Genomic DNA, 23,785 nt, shown 5'->3' with positions numbered 1-23,785 from the left:
GTTTATTTGTTTGATATAACATGTCAACACGTCCAACAAAGCTGGCCTTCTCCTGCCTGTAAATGGGCGCACTGTACAGTCATTTAAGCCTCTCCAAGGTAAAAATCTCACCTCTTCTCCGTTGGAAACCTTGCAGTGATGGACAGACGGCCATTAACGCTTCGTGGCTTCCGCCCAATCGGAGAGCAGCGGGATAATTAGAGGACCAATCAGAGCAGAGTCTTATTGGGAGGGCGGGGCTGGTTGTGCTGGAATGCTGCCTCTCTGGGAATGTTTTCCACTTTCAATCACTTTTTTTTCTCCCTGTCCCTCTCACAAGGCGCTCTTTAAGCTCCGGTGTTGCCACACAGAGCAGCCATTCATCGGCTCTACAGTCAGCCACACACACTTCCATGCTGAACCACTGGACATCTAAATTGGTAAGTTATGTAATTTAAAAAATGAGAGTTTATACATAAAAGTGAATGTTTGATATTAATATTTTTGCCAAACGCGTAATTATTATGTTTTATTAAACGTTGTATGGACTAAGTTGGATTAATAATAATTATGATAATAATAATAATAATGATAATAACAATATGTGTATATTTTACCGGCGGAATTTTATTTTCCGGAATGTGACATTATCGAAAAGAAATTCAGTTTCAATCGCTTTCTTATCACATTTAGTCCCGTTAAGTAACTTAACGTGTTTATCTTTAAATAAATCACGGTTCTTTTGTTTCGGACCAAAATTAAAATGATAATTGTAACAAATTTGTGTCTGTGTGGTTTTTAGATTTAGCCACTGTTGCTGTAAAGGATTTCCAGCTGAAGGTGGAAAGCATTTGGAGACTTTTACGCAGCAGTATGTCTTTGCCTTAGAAGAGTCAACAATAACTGGGATCCTTGACACCACGGACATTTACTTGAACCCATTTAATTACTCCGAGAAGTTAGTTCTGTGGCAAAGTTTTCATTTGAGGATTGTCCTATAATTTAACGAAATTGAAAAGGAAAAATGTCCGGCGAGGAGCACAGCCTGTCCGAGGCGGAGCTGAGTCCCGCAGGGTCAGACGATGGTCACTCACTGTCACCGACTCAACCTGGAGCCACGCCCGGCCAGGACTCACCTCTGACGGGGCAGCAGCAGCTGACCGCGCTCTGTGTGGACGGCAGCAGTGATGATGGAGGCAGACCCAGAGCCAAGGAAGAGGAAGAGGACGATCGTTTCCCGATCGGCATAAGGGAGGCGGTCAGTCAGGTGCTGGACGGGTATGACTGGACACTTGTGCCAATGCCGGTGCGCGTAAACAACGGAAACAAAGCTAAACCCCACGTCAAAAGGCCAATGAACGCCTTCATGGTGTGGGCGCAAGCGGCGAGGAGGAAACTTGCGGACCAGTACCCCCACCTGCACAACGCAGAGCTCAGCAAGACACTGGGCAAACTGTGGAGGTTTGTATTTTAAAAAAAAAAAAAAAAAAAAAAAAAAAAGGAACAGTGTGGCCATACAAGCGGCACATTTCTTGTGCGTAAAGGATGTACCGGTGCTGAATTTAAGCGTAAAATGTTTGCGCTTCAGTTTGTGGTTGTTTGGTATTAAATCGGATAGAAATAAAAACTTGGTGTTTTTCTGTTGTTCTCCTTTACAGAGAGAATTTTAAAAGTAAACAAACAGATTTTAACCCAAAGAAGTAAAGAAAAAAAGATATTTATGCATTACGCATGATTCGGAAAGCAGGAGATATTTATGATCTTCAGACATATTTTAATAAAAATATTTTCAAAATGAACTTGGAAGCAATATAAGACTAGTCCTTGTTTTTCTGCCCCCTAGGCTACTGAATGAGACCGACAAGAGGCCATTCATCGAGGAGGCAGAGAGGCTGAGAAAACAGCACAAGAAGGACTACCCGGAGTACAAGTACCAGCCCCGGAGACGCAAAAATGGCAAACTGATGCCTTCTAATGAGTCAGATAGCCAGGGGGAAGGGGAGGCCAGCCACTCCCAGTCACACTACAAGACTGTGCATCTTGAGCACAATGGCGGGGCTGGGTCTCCACTGGGTGACCTGCACCACCACCACCATCATCACCACCATCCTGCTGGTAGGTGTCTTCCCGTTTCTATGGATGTCTTAATGATATTATTATTTTCACGTTGCGAGAGACCTGATCCAAAATTTCAAAACTTAAATCAAAAATCTCGAAACTTATTAATTTATGCTGTAATTTCAAAATATAACTTAAGTTAGGTAAAACAAACAAAACAAACAAAACAAACAAAAGCCTTTTTGTATCTGATGTCAAAGTTCACCTTATCATGTTGCTCCTTCTTTCTCTTTTAGGTCAGGGTCACAGCCCGCCAACTCCACCTACCACCCCAAAGACAGAGCTCCAGTCTGGGAAACTGTCAGATGCCAAGAGGGAGGGGGGAGCAGGAGCGCCTGGAGGATCAGGGGGGCCCAGGGGAGCCCTTGGGGTTGGAGCTGAAGGGTCTTCCGGTGGTCCCTCATCTTCAAGTGCTAAACCCCACATCGATTTTGGCACCATGGACATCGGCGAGATCAGCCATGAGGTGATGTCCAACATCGAGCCATTTGACGTGAACGAGTTTGACCAGTACCTCCCTCCAAATGGTCACCCTCAGAGCGCGACTGGGGCTCCTGCAGCTGGATCCTCGGCCTCATCTTACGCCTACGCCCTGGCTGCTGCAAGCGGGCACTCCGCCTGGCTGTCCAAACAGCAACAACAGCCTCAGGCCTCCCCGTCTTCCTCCGACCCATCCAAGGCTCAGATCAAAAGTGAATCTGTCTCTGGTACACACTACGCCGAAGCCTCATCCTCTCCCTCCTCAGGCACCCATGTCACCTACACCCCACTCAGCCTGCCTCACTATGGCTCTGCATTTCCATCGTTGGCCTCCAGAGCTCAGTTTGAGTACGGAGACCACCAGGCCCCCGGGGCATACTATGCCCACTCCAGCCAAGCCCCTGGGCTGTACTCAGCCTTCTCCTACATGGGCCCTACACAGAGGCCTCTGTACACTACCATAGGAGACCCCTCCAGCGTGGCACCCTCTCACAGCCCCACTCACTGGGAGCAGCCTGTTTACACCACACTCACAAGACCTTGAGGGAGACCAGCTGAGCAGAAGGAAATATGGGAAGTGTGTGAGTGGATCTGTGTGTGTGCAAATAATGTGAGTGTGAGCGCGCGTGTGTGTGTGTATGCCCGTGCCATATCGATGTTATATTAGAAGTTTTTACTTTTTTAGTCAGTTTAATGCAATGTGCATCCATGGGGCCTTAAACAGTTAAAAAAAAAATACCCACACAGTATAGAGTGTGATTCCTGGGTCACCCGCCAATCAAAAGCAGAAGAAAACTTAACAAATATGTGCCATCAAAAATTTCGTATGTTGGGACATACAGGAAAGGGTGTAAAGATAGACAAGTGAACGAGACGTTGAAAGTGGACAAATGGATTGATGAGTGACTCCGATTTGACCCAGAAGTGCTGGGTTTAGACTGACATAATCAGAATTTATTAACCAAACTAAAGGTTGTTTGTGATGTCTTTGTGTTATTTTATATGAGTAGTAAGTTTATTGTCATTGTGGATATCCTAGGGTGTAACTTTATTGTGTTTGATTTGATATTACACATCAACATCTGCACCACTGCTTTTGGGGGGTAAAAAAAAAGACATCTTTCAATGATCCCTGGGGTTGTTTTTTCATGGCCGGAAAAGGATAGCTGCAACTTTTCTTTCTCTGTAGATAGCGCAGTCTCACTGTATCACTGTCCTGCCTTCATATTAACTTTGCTGAAGTGATCAATGAAGCATTTAAGGGGAAAAATAGGAAAAAGAGAGGGAAAGAGAGCTCTAAAAGATGCATTTCGACTTGTTGCTCAGTCTCGGACACTTACCTCAGCTCTGTTTGTTTTGTGCCAACAGCAAAGGAGAAATATGACTGGATACATGGGTGACTAAAGCAAATTTCCACTTTTCTTTTTGATTGCTAAGTGCCTAAAAGATTCCTGATCCACCTTTAACAGAGTTCAAATCTATAAGTGCAAAGTCTCAACCAAATCTCTCAAGATAATTGGCCAGCTTGGGTCCTGCTTAAGGATTAGAATCACATGTACGGCCGTTCTGCTCCACATGTGGGCCAAAGCCACGCTTTTGTTTTTACACTTTCTTCCTATGTTGCGCCCTCTCCCCCCTTTTACCAATGTGAATAATGGTCATTACCACAGCTTCATCTTTATTACGTGACACATACTTTATCATTTTATACTGACCCTTTTCTCACATAGTTGATATTTTTATGTAAGTAATAATGCATCGTGTCACACCTTTGTTTCTTCCATTTTGTATAATTCTGGATAGTTTTGTAAAGTGTTTGCTATACATTCACTTGAGTATTTTGCTTCCTTACCAGAAAAGCAATGTTGAAATATTATTGTTGTCATCTATTAAATCAATTTATTTATAAAAAAGAAAGTCCTGTGTGAGAGTGATTTAATGCAGTGGTAGGTGTTCAGGAATAACATATGAAGCAGTTAGCAAGTGAAGGGTGAAAAAAACTAGAAATTAATTAAAAACACGCAGCTGACGTGTGAACTGTAATAACAACACAACCAGAGCCCCACCACCATAAGCTGTTTAGTGTGTTTGTGTGTGTGGTAGGCTAAAATTGACTACTAATTCCCCCACATTTAATCGGCTGGGGACTGCGTGTTACTGAGAAAGACAAAGAGAGCCATTCAACGAAAGCAAGGGACAGAAAGAGAGAAGGGGTGGGTGTAAAGAGTCAGAGGCAAGGCCAATTTCAGCTCAGTAACCAGCGTACACTCGGACTTTTGTACATGGCCTTCCTTTCACTCTACCCTCTCCTCTCCACCTGAGGCTCCCTCCCTGCCTCCACACTCAGCTGCAGTTTAAACTCATTCAGATGGCACGCAAAATTCAAAGGTCAAGTTCATTGCTCTCTCCACATTGGGGGCGATGCAGACATGCGCCAAAATAAGGAAGTGGGAGTTTTAAATGAAAAGAGCAGCCCAAGCCCAAGGGAAGTTGTTACATTACACAAAGGCATCTTAGATTAATCTTAAATTGTGGCATCTTAAATTAATCCTACCAGTCGGAGAATAAACACTCTTAAAATCATGTTGTGGGCAAGATGAGGAAAAAAACAGATAAGCAGCCATGGCTCCAGCTTTTTGCCTACCTCCAGGCCATGACAAAACTGAAAAACAAACCTTGAATGGCTTTTAAAAGGGGGCATGTGAAGGAGTGCGCTAAAAAAAACCCAAACCTTTTTTAAGAATGTAAAAAGATTCTGAGCAAGTTTCATGAGTAGATATAGATATTCACATGAAAACATTGCATTTTTGCTTTTCTGCACCTTTACATCATTTTATTCAATAAAGCATTTCATACTTTGTTAAATATTGGTGAGTTTATTGTGTTATGCTACATAAACTCATATAGAGTCCAAATAAACTCACATAAGACCATACTTAGAAATACTTTCATTTCAAAGATTTAGTTTTTTATACTTCATCAATAATCCCAAATAGTATTATAATGTAATACTATTATATTACTTATCTGCTTTCATCCATTTTCAAGGCTAAATTAGAAATCAGCCAAACCAAGCTCAAGTAATTCATATTATGTTATTCGGGTGATCGTAACGTTGCTACAGCAACTCACAGCACAGACACTGGTGTTAGACAGGAGCACACATGATTATCTAAATGCACATGCTACAAATTCCTCAAAGAGTCATAAGTGGGAATTCATTGCTTACATTTGCACAATTGTGTCTGAAAAAAACCACAAGACTTCTGGAAAAATGTCCTTTGGATAGTTGAGACCAAAATGGGGGTGTTTGACTTTAATGCACGACACGGGTCCTTGGCACCTTGCAGTCACTGAGTGAAAGTATTCTAGAATTAAATTTGGCACAATCTGCCCAAGAGATAAAGCTAAAGAAAAGACTCAAAGTGTTGCAGGGTCCTAGTCAAAACCTGATTGAATGCTGCGGCATGCATGCCAACCTCAAAGAAAAGTAGGCAGAGATTCCTTCACAAATGTGAGCGACTGACACAAAAAACAGATACTTACTGCAGAAAAAAAACAGATAGTTACTGCTGATAAAGGTTGTTATACAAAAACTATGGAGTGTACATAGTTTTTCACAAGACTCCAGCTTGTCAGTTATAACATTTTTGGGTCAGACAGCAGCCCAAATGCTGATTAAAGAGAAGAAGCTGGTGCAGTATCACTCCTCAACAAACAGTGGCGGTTACAGTTTTGATACAGTTTGCTGATGCCATAAAAAGAAGGGAGGAAGAAGAAGAAGACCTCAGTGCAGAAACAGGCAACAGAAGCAGCAGTTAGTGTTTCCAGCTGTCAGACGGGATTCAGAAGAACATTGGGAAGAGAAAATAATAGAAAGGAATATTCTCATATGTAACAGGGTGAACAAATCACAGCTATATTTGTAATGCTGAGAGGCAGAGCTGCTGTATACATCCACACAAACAATTCAGCTAAATTTATTCACTTAAATAAGCTTTTAAATTTTAAGCTCTTTTAAACATGCGAAATATGATTTCAGCTGCTGTTTTGTCTCATAATCATGTTTGAGTTACAGTATCGGTCCAGGCACAGACCAAAACATTTATTTTTTAACCACATTTGTGAGATTCGTGTATGCTGAAATTTGCAAATCAAAATGTGAGGTAGTTTGTCACCTTGAATAATGACTGAGTGTCAGAATACTTAACAACTAAAACAGCAAAAAGAAATCATCATGGTCCCATTATGAATTGCTCATTAGCTGATGCCAACTTTTCAGTCAAATCAAAGAGGAATATCATAGTTTGGTCAATACTTTTAAAAATGGCTAAAGAGCTGGGAAAGCTCAATAAGAGACATTTGCATGAGACAGAAAATAAAGTAGAGGAGGCAAGAAGCAAGACACAAGACTGAAAATAATATAAAGAGCAGATAAGAACTGGTCACAGCAGCTTAAACGGATCATATTTCATGGCTATTACAGAAACAGAAGAGCACATCCTCATCCCCTGCAGAAAAAAGTTATGTATGTGCAAGGATTGGCTAGGGTTAAAATTAAAGCTGTGCAGATTTAGTAGAGGAAAGAAACTCAATTAGTGGGTTGTTGAAAGCAACTATATTAATGGGCCTGTATAGTAAATGAAATGATCTGTTTTGCAAGTGTCTTTAGGACTCTGCATCATTGTACTTGTTGTAATCAGTCAAGTCCTTTTTAGCCTCTTAACATGTTTAGCTGCAATTTCTGATGTCCTCTAGGCCAGATCTCTCTTTAAAAAGGCATCTCTAAAGTCAATGAGACCTTAGTATCTGGATAAATAAAGGATACGTACAATTCAGTTTTCCAAAACCTGATTGGCGCTTCTATTTTGTGACAGGAATGTTCATTCTGACTCAAAGAATAGTACACTAGTTTATACAAATTTTCATTATAGGGAATATTATAGGGTTACTGGCTCAGAAAGAGAAACAGCATGTTTCGACTTTGTGCTGGAATGATGCAAGAATAAAGACTATTAGAGTTTTCCTGACAGTGACAGAGAGTTAAAAAACTTCAGTGTAGGGACTTATGGGGGACTACAAGTCCCAAAACAAAGGAAATAAATACATAATTAAACAATTTATTATTTTTTTTATTGATTAATTAATTAAGGGAATAATTAATGAATTAATGAATATATAATTATTGTATTAAATAGCTGTCCAATTCATTTAAAACATTTGATACATTACTTATTTATAATTTATAATTTAATATTATTTAATTAATTAATTAAACTTTTATTTGATTATTTAATAATGTATTTATTTAACTAATTTTGGAACTTGCGGCCCTCTAAAGGGAATCGGTACGGGGGAAGAAAAGACTGAAATCATTGACTAAAAAACTGGGGGTGGCAGTAATACAACTCTAGAGAATTAGAACTGCCATCAAACACAAGAGAAGAAGAACCGATGATGACGTCAATCCAGGGGCGCCAAATCTGCTGCACGGTGCACACAGAAGTACTCGTCAGGTGAAGTTTGGGGTGTTTTCATCATCTGAGCAGGTCAGCATAAACTTTGCTTGCGTTTATGACGATGTGTGCTACTTTGGCATTTTCTCCCAGCAGCCTAAACTAATGACTTAAGCACAAATCTCCAGGGCGAGCTGGTTAAAACTGTCCGTTTGAGTGGCGCGTAGCATTTAGCTAACGTTTAAGCTCACAGCAACCACACGGATAATAACAGAGCATTTCATATTTCTTCTGAAATGCACCTTTTCCGTTGATAAAATCCTCGTATAAAATATCCGTTCTCTAAAGTTGTAAGGATCCGAAATGTGGCGATTTTCTCTGTGTATGCAATAAATGTAGGAGCAATTTCTTTAAGTTAATTGTCATACAATCATGTAATCCAACAACGGAATAACTGTGTGTGGTTATTCCATGTCCGATTGTAGGTCTGTGTGTGTTTCATTGTGTCTGAATGTGTATAACTTAATGAGTCAGAGCTGGATCTCACATTGCTGTCATTTGACTTTTAGAGTACCATCGCACAGTGGGATCTTACATCTCCCTTCATAAAGTCCCTTTAAGCTCCCGACACACACCCACAGATTCACACATCATCATTTGCTCTCCTGTCAGGAGCTCAGTCTGGGTAGAGCTTTTTTTCCTCCTCCTGTAAGGTAGGTAAGAAAAACAATGTTGTGTATTTCATTGTTTTTCTTACCCACCTTACATATCAGTTTCTTTGTTTTTTCCTGATTTGTTGCTAAATATTGATATTAAAATATTCATAAATATAGTGTGTGGAAATCTTTTTCTCTTTATTTTTTATTTTTTTTAAACAGTAGTAGAAACCTGCCAGCCAGCTGCAGCCCTTGTGGGTTACAGTCTAAATTTAATGTTTTTGGTTTCTCTTGGCTGACTAAAACTTGTTTGTCCTTCAACAGCCACCATAGTTAGGATATCGACTTGAAAAGGGAGGAGTAAGAAAACAAAATTCAGTTTACTGCAGTCTTTCTAGCAGTGATATTTTACACACTGCAACTTTTAACTTGATCCTAAAGCGTGTTTTTTTGTTTTTGTTTTTTTGCACACTTTATTTAAGTTTGCACAAATGTATGGTCAGTCAATGCTGTCGAAACATTAACACCCCACTGTGTGCCCTGACACACCTGATTTAGATGCTAAACAGGGCATTAAATGATGCCGCTTCTTCAGCAAAATGTATTAAGTGTGTTGTTGCAGTTTTTCTGAGTTCAAAAAAATTAATTTAAAAAAGTTTTACATTTTCTGATTAATTTTTTTCCTTTAGTTTTCAGTATTTGTTTTCTCTTCAGTTAGGCTTCAGTTATTTTTGTAGTGGGTTTGATCCTTATATTTAGTTAATTATTTGGTTTTAGTCTTTTTAATTAAAGTTTGGAGGGTATTTATCAGGGGCATCTCTTACAGAAGTTTAAAGTAAGTAAAATAATAAATACACGCCTTACTTTGTGGCTCACTGAGACAAAAGTCAACTTTAAATGTAATTTAATGTTGCATGTTCTTTCAGCCATCAGTCATGGACCTCAGCCCCTTTGAAGATGACAACTCCGTCAGCTGCCGGCTGGTTTCTGAGATCCCTGAAGTCTGCAAAACGGAGGATTGCTGTCTTGGCATTGATGAGGCTGGCAGGGGGCCTGTGCTGGGTACGTGACTTTTACTTACTCTAAGCTAACCACTCGAGGTTCTTCTATATTTGAAACACAGAGTGCAAAGTATGTAAAGTTATGTTGAAACATAGTGTTAAAATTGCACTTAACTAAATTAAATGTTTGCCAAATTTGGCAAATTTTTGCCTTTAATTGAACATTAATTAAAAACCTTCATAAAATGTTTAGAAATTTTATCCTACAACTTATTTTAAAATTTAATAATTTTGTTTACTGGTCTGGATACACAGAATGTGAAATTCTGGTCTAATACCAGTGTTAAAGAACAGTTTGTCCAATGCTTTTGTTTCTAATATCCCTTCTTTGCTAGAAAAACGAGAACATTTTAATGGTTAAAAACCAACAGATTTTCTGATCATCTCACTGTCCTTAAACATTAAGGCAGTGGAAATATTTGACACAAGATAGTTACTTAATCTTTGGTAAATGCCATGTTATTTGTTGATAGGAGCCAACCATGTAGCTATGAGCTGATATTGATGTTTGTTGTCTTCCTGTTATTTGCCATTTGAGTTTTGGGTAAATTAGTATGTACATTTAGTAGAGAAATCTAACAGTTTTGATGTTACTTGTGATGCAGGGCCGATGGTGTATGGGATATGTTTCTGTCCACTTTCCAGAAAGGAGGAGCTGAAGGACTTGAAAGTAGCAGGTAAACCAGTTTGCTTGTATTGCTGTATTTAAACGGAGAAAAATGCAGCAGTCTTTCTGAATATAATGCTTTAAACTCATTGTCACTGCTGTCCTCCTGTACAATTAAACAAAAAAAAGAAAGAAAAGTAGTAGGGGTGGGCGATATAAACGATATATGATAGAAACGATATAAATTTGGCCAACGATAGAGATTTTGACTATACTGCTCTACCGCGATAGCGCATGTTGATGATGTCATCAAGCTGCCCCTGTTTTGGTCGAAAGCATCGCAGCGGCTAAAACCATTATCATCTGCAAATTATGGCGGGCGACAGTCATAGCAAAGAGATGAAGCACTTTTGAAATATGGGGAAAGCCAAAAACTGCGCTTCCTCCATTTCCGTAACATTGATTCATTAATGTTGAATTCTCTCGCAGCTGCTCTATTCCCATATTGTTGCAGTATATTAATGACTAACCTCGTATTGTGGATTAATAATCTCAGTTGTTCTCCTGACTGAAGTTTGCTCCGTGTATAGCATCCTGCTATGCGATTGCATTTGTCCCTGACCACCAGAATCCCTCACGTTAACTTTTATTGAGTGGAAAAAGTTGGTGTTCATCCTCCAGCTTCACTGTGCTAATGTTAGGGCTGCTCGATTATGGCAAAAATGATAATCACGATTATTTTCACTGAAATTGAAATCTCGATTATTTGACGATATTTATTTAACCCTTTAAGACCTACCATAGAACCAAGTCGGCCAGAGCTTATATTATTATTTTTTTACATGCTGCAGTGCCATTTTTGGGAGCATTTCAAGTTGCTATACATCAATACAACTGTTATAGCCCATATTTTAATAATATGTATGCATTAAGTCCATATTAACTACTTTAATTACAAAAAAGTGCAATAAACTACAAAAAAATTGAAAATCGTTTTTGTTTTTTTTACATATATTTCTACTTGGGGAAATTTAAGAGGCTTATCCCTCAAAACTTTAAATACAAAAAAGTTGCAAAAGATAGTTTCCCACCACAGGAAATTTATTTTGAGTGTCTTCATAGTTTTATTTTGGAGATACAGCAATTTTTATATACTGCAGGAAAAACAAAAAACAATCCTATGATGCAAATTTGCAAAGAAAACAGCAGTTGCATCAAAATAAACTATTTCCAGCAGTGCAATTCGAGTTCTAAGCATCTCAGAAACTATTCAGAAAAGTCAAACATGACTTATAAAAACACCAGTATAGGCTTTTAAGGCCTACAAGTAAAAAACTAAATTTTCCGTAAAAATGACGTCACTTCCGGTTTCGGACAGGAAATGGCGGACATGCGATAGTTCGTGTTGACGTCTTTTTCATTGTGGGAAGTGTTACGAACAGCTGATCGGATTGGCAAAGCGTGTTTCTGGAATATTATGTTTTTATTCCTGCAAGGCTTTTTATGCAATTTTTGCAAAGCTGTATGTGGAAAGAAACCGTGACCGAGGACAAGCTGATGGCATAAGATGTAAGTACAACTCCTCCGGTTTCATATACAAAACAAACTATTGCGCTAGCTTACGCGGTTCTGGTTCTACAGGGATTTAAAGGGTTAACAATAACAATGTATTGAATAATGACTTTAAAAAAATAATATAAAATAGTGTGCAAATACTGATAACAGTGCAAATGTTTGCAATATAAAAAATAAATGAAAAATGTAAACATCTATGTTTAGTGAACTTTGCAGTGTTGCTCTGTGGTGCAGCTATGACACCATAGCAAAGTTTACACACTATGTCTACTTGATCCACGTCTGACTCCGCAAACCCATAATGTTTCCACACCACTGAAGTTGGTTTTTTTTTTTTTACCTCTCTTTTCAACCAACGGCAGTCACTCTCCTCTCCAAATAACTTCTGCTTAGCTTTCCGAGCTTCCCTTGGGTCCTCTTAATTGTTGTGATGCAGGTTCGAAATGCAGAGAGGTGCGCTCGATTTGCCACACGGAGCAGCGCGAGAGTAAAGCACGAGGGAGGGGCTAATAATTGGCTCAGTCATTTTTAATGATCGTTGAAAGCCCAGATTGTAATCGTGATTAAAATTCGATTAATTGAGCAGCCCTAGCTAATGTTATGCTAACATAGCTGTGTCGCTAGCAGTCACATAGCACAACATTATATACCAGGTAGTCCAACTTCAGTAACCCTGCAAACGCCACTGCTGTTTAGTTTCCTGTCTTCATTTATGTTGGAAGTGGTAGCAGAGCTGTATGTTTTAATTAGTTTCAAAAATCTCTCAGTAAGAACATGGTATGTCATGTTTAGATGGAAACTAGCAAGTTAACTTCCTGTTAACTTCTAACTCCGTTAAATTTAATAAATTCTGTTTTCATGGATGTAAAACTTAATTGTTACACCCGATAAAGCAGCAACACTGATGATTTAATTAAAGATGAAAGAATTTAGACCGTTTTTAACTCCTAGCGTTCGTTTGACTTTGGGACCTGAAGTGGACGGAGTTTTGGACCCAAATTACTCCACAAAGCTCCTCACTACGGCAGCCGTAATGCTCTGACAATCCATCAAGCTGTGCGGCTTACCAAAGTTGTACTAAAACATTTTTAACAGATTTCTGCACGCCAAAGTCGGTTCGAGGTCAGTAAGCACAACCAGAATTTATACATAAGGCACACTCTTGAGTTTTGAGAAAATTAAAGGATTTTAAGTGTGCCTTATAATGTGGAAAATACGTTATACAGAAGAAAAGAATATATCGTGATATATATCGTTACCGCACGTGCTTCAAATTATACCGCAATATGGATTTTAGGCCATATCGCCCAGCCCTAAAAAGTATGAAGCTTGCTAATCATTATTTACTTTGTTTCAGTAACTAAAAATGTCACCAGAAAATAAATGAGCATGAAAAGCCCCCCAGTGTTTTCCTTTCCACATTTAAAGATACAATTTGTCATTGTGTCTTCAGTGATTATTTGCTTTTCTTTTAGATTCAAAAACCCTGACAGAGGCAGAAAGAGAGAATCTTTTTGAAAAACTGGATGAAGCTAAGAGTTATGTTGGGTGGGCTCTGCAGATTCTGTCGCCAAACACCATCTCTACCTGCATGTTACGGAGGTAATTTGCGCATACAGCGCCATGCACTTGGAGGTTTGTTACCATCATTCATGCAGACTAACATAATGTGTATTTTTCCTTCAAGGACAAAATACAACCTCAACGCCCTTTCACACGATACAGCAATAGACCTTGTACAGTATGCTTTGGACAGTGGAGTACAGCTTAAAGAGGTAGGTAAACAGTTTACATGAAATGTTTAAATATGTGCACATTATTCTTTTAATAGGGTCCGCAATGTCCTGTATAGGTCATATTTCCTCTACGTTCCTAAAAGCTAAATCTGCTTTGAAACTGTCCTTTGAGCCTAAGGGGGCACTTTTGTGTGGGTGGGCAGTTAAAGGGCAGGGGCATTGTGGAGAGCCACACTAATAAGGTGGGTTTAACTGTGCTCAGTATTAATCTCTTTAAACTCTCTTGATGTCTGTATAAACAGTTTCTGGTAAGAGAAGATGCTACAATTAAGCAATGAAAATGTGAAATAGAGCTAGTAAAAACACCATTATTTTATCACTATTTAATCAACATTTCCAAAAATTAAAGAAGAAAAGTTACATGTTTTTGCAAAATTTCAAAGACTTTTCATTTTAAACAAAGCACTTTTGCTGTTTTGGTTATAGTTTTAATTACTTTATCTGCAGTTTTTAAGTTCTTTTTTTTCTTTTTCAATGAGAGAATCTTTTTTGGGCTTGAACAAGTAAATTCAAGTTGGGTTTAATACCTGAGATGCATTATGCCTTATGGACCTTAGAGCTCTGGATGTGCTTGCCTTTCTTCTTAAAAAACAATTTTATATTTCTGCTCTCAGGTCCCAAACTCTTGCCCATGAATGAGCCACATGCAGCTGTGTGGTAGCCTCTGTCACCATTCAGACACTTTATCTTGCATCTGCTTCAAAAGTCAGACTTTTTGTTTTGTTATAATACCTGCCATTACACCTGCAATTTATTCCATTACAGCCTATCCAAGCTTGCAGTTTCCTAACTTTCACTGACCTCAAACCTTTTTGTTTTCCAACGTCGAAAAATGTGTTGCAGACTTTATAGCTATTATGGAGCCAAGGAGACAAAGTTCAATCAGAAAACAGAGTTGTCTGCTTTGTTTTTCAATGGAAACTCCATACTTCCTGCAAATTCTATCTGTCTTGTTACTGTTTGCCTTGAGATAGACACATTCCTCAATGCTTCTTTTTTCCCCCTCCTGTTAGTGGGCATATTAGTGCAGAACAGTCCACCAATGACCTCCGCTACAGGTGGTCTAGAACCGTACATCCCAGGTCTGATCTACCGTATCGTCAAATAAAAACCAAAATATAATAAATCGCTGTCTTATCGCAGCTTTATTATATTTGAAGTAGTAATTATCCTTTTTGTTTAACTGTTTTAAGTTGTAGCTCCGAGTGATCCAACCTGACTTTTTCATTGTGTATTATTTGCCTCTGTCTTAACTTTTACTATCTCTGTGTTGTGCAGATTTATGTGGACACAGTTGGCCCAGCGGACAAGTATGAGCATAAACTCTCTCAGCGGTTTCCGGGTATTCAAGTGACTGTGAGGCCAAAAGCTGACTCCCTGTTTCCAGTTGTGAGTGCAGCCAGTATCTGTGCAAAGGTTAGTGATCAGTCCTCAGCTGGATTTAAGTCTTTTCTGTTTTTAAATTCCTTGGCTATTAGAGTTGGTTGGTACTTTATTATCTCTAGGGTGTAAAGCTACCTTCAGAGATTTCATTGAAGTATTGAAACAAGTAGTTTTTACAAGCTGTAGTAAATGCAAAACAGTTGTGCATTGGATTTTGCACAACTTTACTATCAGGCTAAAGAGAAGCATTTGAACAATAATACAAAATTATGTCCTTATTCGTGTAAGGATTACACACTTTTTATGGTATTTTTTTAGTGATATATCTTATGCGGTTATTTAGTGTAGAAAACAGAGTTTTGGTTCTTCAAATATTCAGCATTTTACATTGAGATGTTTTTTTTCTCCACTTAATGGTTTCTGGTTTACTGCAGTAGACAGCAGACCAAAAGGAGCAATTTCCCTTTTGCGATTATTGACCTACCGTTGCTGTTACTAAAGAATATTCATATTTTATATTTCATATTTTCAGCTCTTAAAGAGTTTTCTGGTGCTATTTTTTGGTTTGCAGGTTGCTAGGGATCGTGTCGTGAAAGGCTGGAACTTTACAGAGGACTTGGGAGAGGTGGATACAGACTATGGCTCAGGGTACCCTAATGGTAGGAAACCATGCACATATGTTATTATCCATCCGCAATAACATGTTTTATTTTAAACTAAAAGTTTGTTTTGCTTAAGTAAAAGTATGTAAAGTTAGTGCTGTGGAACAATAAAGTAGAGCAAACTTCTGAAATGTTGCTGTGAGTGTGGGTACAAACATTTTACACTGACCATAAATGATAAGTCATATTAACCTAGTTAACTAGTTAACTTTAAATTAAATGCACTTAATATACCTTAGTGTAGCTGTTAAAGCTGGGGTGGGCCACACAGTGAAAATTTGAACTTAAACATGGCACATAAACAGTGTAGAATTACTTTAACCTCAATGGAAAAAATATGACTTATTACATTATTACATATCACTGCCTTTGTGCCATTTAAAAAAAAAAAAAAAAAAAAAAAACCCAAACATTTCTTTGGAAAATGTTTTGGGTTTTTTTGTTTTTTGTTTTTTTTTGTTTGTTTTTTACAATTAATTTCTGCATCAGCTTTATATATTATACAATATATTTAATGCTGACACTTTTTATGAAAAGATACATGGTTGTATTCACTGTTTCACTATGGGATGCGTCTCCCCCAGAAGCTCATTCATCAGAAGTTTTTATCTCATTCCACAAATCCTGATTGGCTGGTGATTGCCACTACCACTTTGGACAGAACCACCCACCCTTAAATAAGATAAGATAACCTTTATTAGTCCCACGCGTGGGAAATTTGTTAAAGAGCTTACAGTATTATGTAACTTGTATTTAAACACCTCTTCTCGCTTTGGAGCATATCTCAACCTTCTTAGGCTAGCTGTGGCGACAAAATCTAGAGTAAAAGTGCACACCAAGTCTGCGGAGTGCTTTGCTTGTTGCTACTTCTAAGTCCCACAGGCACACTCAACATGTCCCCCCGCCGTGTCCAGACTCACTGCCGAGGGCACAGTCTAGAGCAGTGGTCCCCAACCTTTTTTGCGCCACGGACTGGTCTAATGTCAGACAATATTTTCACGGACCGTATCGCGGATAAATACAGCAAAATAAAATGATACAACTAAGGCAAAAACGGTGGTATTTTGTAAATATAATAATTAACGCAAATTCACTGTGTAATTGTGTAACTTTATTAGCAGCGTCCTCCTTAAATGCGTCATCAACATTAAGAATAAAATCCTCCTCTCTGCCCCTTAATGTTCTCTGGTCGCTGTGGTGATGCGTAAATATTTCTTTCAAAATAACAAAATAAGACACTCGACTACAACACGGGAAAAAACCCAGGGAAAACGAGTTAACGGTTTTAAAAATCCTGTAAACCATAAATTCTACACCCGAGCCTCAACTCTCGCAGCACTCTCTGAGAGAGAGAGAGAGAGGCAGCACTCTCAACTTCATCCTGGGAGCTGAAGTTAAGTAGTAAGTAAAATGTATTTATATAGCACTTTTTTAAGACAAGAAGCTATTGCAAAGTGCTTCACATGGGAATATAAAAGCATACTGAACAAAACAATATAACAATATTAAGGAAGTATAAAAGCATATCACATAGTTAGTGCTAGAGCAGGGCGATATGGCCAAAAATATTTATCACGATATATATTTGAAAATTTGCGATAACGATATAACTGACGATATAGTTGATGCGAGACAAAATACAACTCCACAACATTACTAGCGCAAAAAGAAAACCTTCCATTTATTTTCACTTAAACAAGAAGCTGGTTTTTATGTACATTAAAGCTTTATAAAAATGTAACAGTGCAAATGCAAATTCCTTGCTGAAAGTTTAACCAAAAGGCATTTCCAGTAGAAATGGGCTGACATATCCTGAGCATAACCATGTATAATATCCACTGAAGTTAAAAAGAGGTGCTTTGTAACATTAAACGTATTAAACGTATTAAACGTATTATTAAACGTAAGTACGTATTTTTCGGACCATAAGGTGCACGGGATTATAAGGCACATTAAGCGAAACAAAGCAGTCAGATAAATCAAACTTTATTAAACTCATTCTTCTTGCTTCCTCCACTTCTGTACCATTGATTCATTAATGTTGAATTCTCTGGCAGCTGCTCTATTCCCATGTTGTTGCAGTATATTAATGACTAACCTCGTATTGTGGATGGATTATCTCAGTTGTTCTCCTGACTGAAGTTTGGTCCGTTTACAGCATCCTGCCATGCGCTTGCATTTGTCTCTAACTATGAAGAACCTTCACGTTAACTTTTATAAGTGGAAAAGTGTTAGCGTTCGTCCTCCAGCTTCACTGTTTATATTATGCTAACATAGCTGTGTCGCTAGCGATCACGTAGCACATCATTATATACCAGCTAGCCCAACTACAGTAACCCTACAAACGTCACTGCTGTTTAGTTTCCTGTCTTCATTTATGTTGGAAGTGATAGCAGAGCTGTACGTTTGAATTTTTTCAGAAATCTCTCAGTCAGAACGTGCTATATCATGCTTAGGTAACTAGCGAAACTAGCGAGCTAACTTCCGCTAGCTTCCTGCTAACTTCTAACTCCGTTAAATGTAATAACTTTTGTTTTCATGGATGCCTGGAAGTTAAACTTCATAGTTACACCTGGTAAAGCCGCAATGCTGATCGTTTTATTAAAGATGAAAGAATTTAGACAGTTTTTAACTCTCAGTGATGCTGCGGTGTTCGTTTGACCTGAAGCGTACGGAGTTTAGGACCCAGATTACTCCCAGATTTAAGAGCATCTTAGTCCGACAAATACGACAATAACGACGGCCGCTTGCATGTTCTGCAAAAAAATGTGCTTTGTCGTGTATCTGACGGACAAACACCAAACCAGTTCCACATCACTGAAGTTGCACCATTTTTACAAACCAGTTCTGGTTCATCTGTTTCACTCAACAATCGGCCATGTGCGTATGAAAACAAAGGCACTGCGCATGCGCGTTTTACTCATATTCTATCGCGATATTTCATTTTCCTATCGTTGCCTAACATTATACCGGTATTACCGTGAACGGTATAATATGGCCCAGCCCTAGTTAGTGTTAGTGCAAGGATTTTAACATGGGAGTGATATAGGAGAATTTATTACTGTGCTGCAGCATTTTTGAAAGTGATTTAAGGAGGCCTTAGACAGACAGGAAAAGAGTGGGTTACAATAGTCTAACCGGGAGGAGATGAAGGCATGGACAAGCATCTCCATTTCACCTTTGGAGACAATAGTCCTAAGTTTAGCAATATTTCTTAACCCTTTACAGCCGATCGGAGCGGGCACGCTCTGTTTTGCGTAACTATTTTTAAATCCCGGTAGCACTGCAACCACGTAAGCTAGCGCAAAAATTTTTTTGCATATGAAACCGGAGGAGTTGTACTTACATCTTATGCCATCAGCTTGTCCTAGGTCACGGTTTCCTTCCACATAAAGCTTTGCAAAAACTGCATAAAAAGCGCTTGCAGGAACAAAAACATAATATTCCAGAAACACGCTTTACCGATCCAATCAGCTGGTCATAACACTTCCTACGTTGGAATAGACGTCAGCGCGAACTTTTGCATTTCCGCCATTACCTGCCCGAAACCGGAAGTGACGTCATTTTCGCGGAAATGTAGTCTTTTTTACTATCAGGGCCTCAGGGCCTATACTCGTCTTTTTAAAAGTTATCTTTGACTTTATGACTTTCTGTGTCGTTTCTGGGATGCTTAGGACTCATATTGCACTGCTGGAAATAGTTTATTTTGATGCATATGCTGCTTTTTTGCAAATTTGCAGTATAATATTTATTTTCGTTTTTCCTGCAGTGTATAAAAATTGGTGTATTTCAAAAATAAAACTATGAAGACACTCAAAATAAATTTCCTGTGGTGGGAAACTATTTTGTGCAACTTTTTTGTATTTACAGTTTTGAGGGATAAGCCTCTTAAATTTCTCTAACTACAAATATATGTTAAAAAAGCAAAAACGATTTTCAATTTTTTTGTAGTTTATTGCACTTTTTTGCAATTTATGTAATTACTATGCACTTAATGAATACATATTATTAAAATCTGGGCTATAATGGTTGTATTGATGTATAGCAACTTGAAATGCTCCCAAAAATGGCTCCACAGCATGTAAAAATATGATATAAGCTCTGGCGGACTTGGTTCTATGGTAGGTCTTAAATGGTTAAATGAAAAAAGCAGGAGCAGGTCATAGACTTGATCTGATCTCTGTCAAAAGACAGAGAGTGATCAAAAATTATCCCAAGATTCGGAGCAGTAGCTTTAATCAAGGATTAGAAAGAACCCAGACTTTGACTAATTTGGGGCTTGACTGGGGCAAGAATTAAATGCTCAGTCTTGTCTGCGTTCAACTGCAAAAAATTGTTTGTCATCCAACCATTAATTTCCTTAGACAGCCCATTAGAGGGATAATTTGTCTAATTCCCAAGGTTTAAAGGAGATGTATCATTGGATATCGTCTGCATACAGATGGTAGGAAAAAAATTTGAAACCGCTGATTATATGGCCTAAAGGAAGAATATATAATGAAAATAACAAGGGGCTTAAAACCGATCCTTGAGGGACTCCACGTGAAAATTTAGCTATATCTGACCAGAAGTTTCCCACTGAAACTAAAAGTGCTCTATCCACAAGAAATAAGGTGAACCACTTTAGGACAGATCCAGATATCCCGACCATATGATTTAAGCGGTGGATTAAGATCTGATGATGAAGTCAGGCCCATCCCATAGTGAGACATCTCACTCATGCTATTCTGAGAACCGGGGTTACACAAGTAACCGGAAGTATATCACATTACAATTTACATCAAAGGGACACTGTTTTCATTAGCGACGGACATTGTTGGGATTAACAGTTTGAAATAACATTTCACTTGTTGAATTTAATGCTGCCTACTTAAGACTGTTATGCTAAAATAATTTTATTTGCATGTAAAAGTTTTGTAGAAAAACTAGCACTGAGTCCCACTCTTTTCTTTGTTTCCAGATCCCAAGACGAAAGCGTGGCTGCTGAAGTACCTCGACCCAGTATTTGGCTACCCTCAGTTTGTTCGATTTAGCTGGAGCACTGCCCAAACCCTAATGGACAGCAAAGCGGTTAATGTGCATTGGTAAAGAGCCTTCAAACTCTATTCTGATCAAAGTCCTACTTTGGTTATGAAATCCTCAATTAAAGGAGCATCTGTCCTTCTGTGATTCTGCTCTTATACTGTTTCTGCTATTTGTGAGCACAGATCTGGCTGATACCAATTTCTCATAGTGTATTTGCAAAATACTTTGTTTTTCAGTGTGTCTGTTAGATAAGAATACTTGCAAGATCACAGGTTACACTTAATCTCTGTGCTAATCGCTTGACCTTAGGAGACCAGTAGTTGGCACTGAGTTTAAAAAACAATCTTTGTCCTCGTAAATCTTTTCTCAGGGACGATGATGAAGAGGATGGCGAGAAGGCAGCGCAGAGGCAGAGCAACAAGTCAATGTTGTCCTACTTCAGTGTATCAGCTGGAGGTAACGACCAAAATGCAACCCACCAGGCACACCGCTTCTTCACTGAGCGGAGGCTGAAGAGCCTCAACACACTCTAAAGACACGTTAGAGGGCCTTCACATACATCCTGGAAGTCATAAATGCATTGTGGGACTTTTTTTGTAACACAGATGCAAACTTCAGTCATCTGTCTGTATTTGTCTTGTTTGTAACTGTTTTTATATATAAAGATGTTGTTTAAATATGTTTTAAAGTGTGTTCTGCATTCTGTACCATACATCAAGAACGAAGGTGGGTTCATTGCTGGATTGCATTGCAGTCTGTAATGCCAATACTGCCCTCCATTGGTAAAATGAATGAAAAGCATCAACAGAATGCAGCAACTACTATTCGAGTTGGTAACACAAGAAGAACAAATTATTCATCGAAGTCTGACATCAGTGAAATCTTCAGCTTCATCGCAAATCTAAACAACTTATTAATTCTGTATACTTTCAGTAAAAACCGATGGAAGTGGTCCATTGCAGTTTTGGAACACACTTCATACTCTGCACAGTTTTCTTCAGATTGTAGCTTTTAGTTGAGAATAAAACACAGCGCTACTTAAAACAAGCATCTTTAATTTTAACAAAAAAGCAACATAAATATTGTCACAATAAAACAGCCTTTAATTCTGTAAATTAGTAATTTCAAAGAAAAATGTACAGTTCTAAGTATCTTAATACAATCTTTAAATACTTCACAGCAGTTGGTAGTTGTTGTCATTGCATTTCACGTGATAATACACTGAGTGATTCTGTATCCAGCTCTTGTAGGGAGACGGTATCTTTTGATATATTATGGCTAAATAAAAATGACAGTCCAGGTTTTCCTTGAGTCATCAGTCCTAACAGACAGGTTGCCAAGAACAGAAACAACATAAAACAACATGTTACAAAAACTTCTGCTAAGCATCTCAAAAATAAAATGGTACATTTTTATCACAACCGAGGGGTGGATATTTGGAACTTAATCATGTTTAGCTTCTGTTGTCTTCAGTGTTACATGCAACAGATATGAGGTAGAAGTAGGATGAGGTTTGATGGTATTACTGCATATATTTCTCTTCTTTAAAGCCCACTCTGTAATCTGTATCAATACAACAATGTGCATTTAGAGAGCACAGCTGAATTTTGAGATGACCTTCAAATGTTTATATTCCAGAAATCGCAGCCATTCTTTTTCCGGATCTGTCCCACGCTTCATCCTCTTCTAGGCCTTTTCTCCAGGACACGTTATGATGCATCACATTTTACTACAGGATGATGAAAGGCAGCTGGCTAGGAGTTCCAGCTCCCGTCATATGAATATGAAAATAGATTCTGGCTAGGTTAGCCTAGCTGTTGGCTATGGAGGGAAATCCATTTCTCCACCTTGCTAGTTGCTGTTGGGTTTGTTTCTGGACTCCTGGATCCTCTTCCCGCAGTTCATAGCTAAGCTGGAGACGGCAAATGAGGAAAGGATGATGATAGAGCTCCCCACAAAGTGAGATGAGGCTCCTCTGGGGGCTGCTCTCAGAGCTCTCCTGGGGAAAGTTTCTCTGTCAAAGGCTGTCGTGGCAGTCATTGTCTGTGCCACTGGCTCCATGATTGTGGAAGGTAGTCAGATGTCAGAAAGCTGAATTCCAAGGCAAGTTGGCTGCTGTAGCCTCAGCTGGAGCTGTCTGAATCACTCTGTGCTGCTGATTCCTTTCTTGATCCTTCTTCTATGGTCATTTATAACTTCCCCAGACTCCTCTTAAGTCCTTTGAGGAGCTCAATGTCCTGTTGCGTCAATGGGATTAGTTAGCGGTTGGCCCATGTGTAGATATGACTAATGCAGATCTATTTCAGCTTAGGACTGCGCAATGTAATTCTATTAGATCATCCTGTCTTTGTTCCATAGTGAATAGGCAGCGTTATATATGGAATACAATCTTGCACTTTGTAAACATACAGTTATCGGCCACTTTGTTAGGTATACTTGGTAGAACTACCTTAATTCCTCATGGCACAGATTGAACAAGATGCTGAACGTATCATGGATTGTGATAGCATTACGTGATTGCTACCAATTGGTTTCTCATTCATGATGCAAATCTTTGTGTTTCACAACATGCCAGAGGTGATATCTGGTGACTGAAGTTCAGTTGAGTACAGTGAACTCATTGTGATGTTAAGGAAACCAGTTTGAGATGATGTGAGCTTTGTGACATGGAGTGTCTTCCTGCTGGAAACAGCCATGAGAAGATGGATGCACTGTGGTCATGGACATTGTCAGTAATAGTAGTCAGACAGGCTGTGGCCTTTTTGGCATTTAGGAGCCCAAAGTGTGGCAAGAAAATATCCCCCACACCATTGCACTACCACTTTGAACCTGAACCCCCAATAAGGGAGCAGAATATCAGCCCTAGCAGAATGTTTCGAAATCTTCTGTTGCCCAGTTTCATTGAGACTCTGCGAGTTGTAGTCTAAGTGTCCCGTTCTGTGCTGACGGGAGTGACAGTACGGTCTTCTGCTGCTGTAGCCCATGTA

The 23,785-nt window shown here is 38.8% G+C and overlaps 3 protein-coding genes across 3 annotated transcripts in view; 2 read left to right on the top strand and 1 right to left on the bottom strand.

The window, feature by feature from the left end:
- Positions 1 to 23,785, bottom strand: part of LOC113024069 (TRIO and F-actin-binding protein-like) — a 100,864-nt gene that overhangs the window by 64,644 nt on the left and 12,435 nt on the right. The gene's annotated exons all lie outside the window — the stretch shown is intronic.
- Positions 288 to 5,375, top strand: LOC113024071 (transcription factor Sox-10-like). The gene is made up of 4 exons (XM_026170692.1): positions 288 to 419; positions 782 to 1,440; positions 1,823 to 2,094; positions 2,334 to 5,375. Exons 2-4 carry the CDS (start codon positions 1,004 to 1,006, stop codon positions 3,119 to 3,121), a joined length of 1,497 nt encoding a protein of 498 aa, XP_026026477.1. The 5' UTR covers positions 288 to 419; positions 782 to 1,003; the 3' UTR covers positions 3,122 to 5,375.
- rnaseh2a (ribonuclease H2, subunit A) lies at positions 7,988 to 21,479 on the top strand. Its single transcript, XM_026170694.1, has 9 exons — positions 7,988 to 8,126; positions 9,616 to 9,751; positions 10,356 to 10,427; positions 13,408 to 13,534; positions 13,620 to 13,707; positions 15,007 to 15,144; positions 15,683 to 15,770; positions 20,734 to 20,857; positions 21,169 to 21,479. Exons 2-9 carry the CDS (start codon positions 9,625 to 9,627, stop codon positions 21,329 to 21,331), a joined length of 927 nt encoding a protein of 308 aa, XP_026026479.1. The 5' UTR covers positions 7,988 to 8,126; positions 9,616 to 9,624; the 3' UTR covers positions 21,332 to 21,479.

Source organism: Astatotilapia calliptera, chromosome 6 (genome assembly GCF_900246225.1).
Source record: "Astatotilapia calliptera chromosome 6, fAstCal1.2, whole genome shotgun sequence".
In the NCBI taxonomy this organism is placed as follows: domain Eukaryota; kingdom Metazoa; phylum Chordata; class Actinopteri; order Cichliformes; family Cichlidae; genus Astatotilapia; species Astatotilapia calliptera.
Note: the sequence above shows the minus strand (reverse complement) of the source record. Positions and strands in the feature narration are given on the sequence as shown.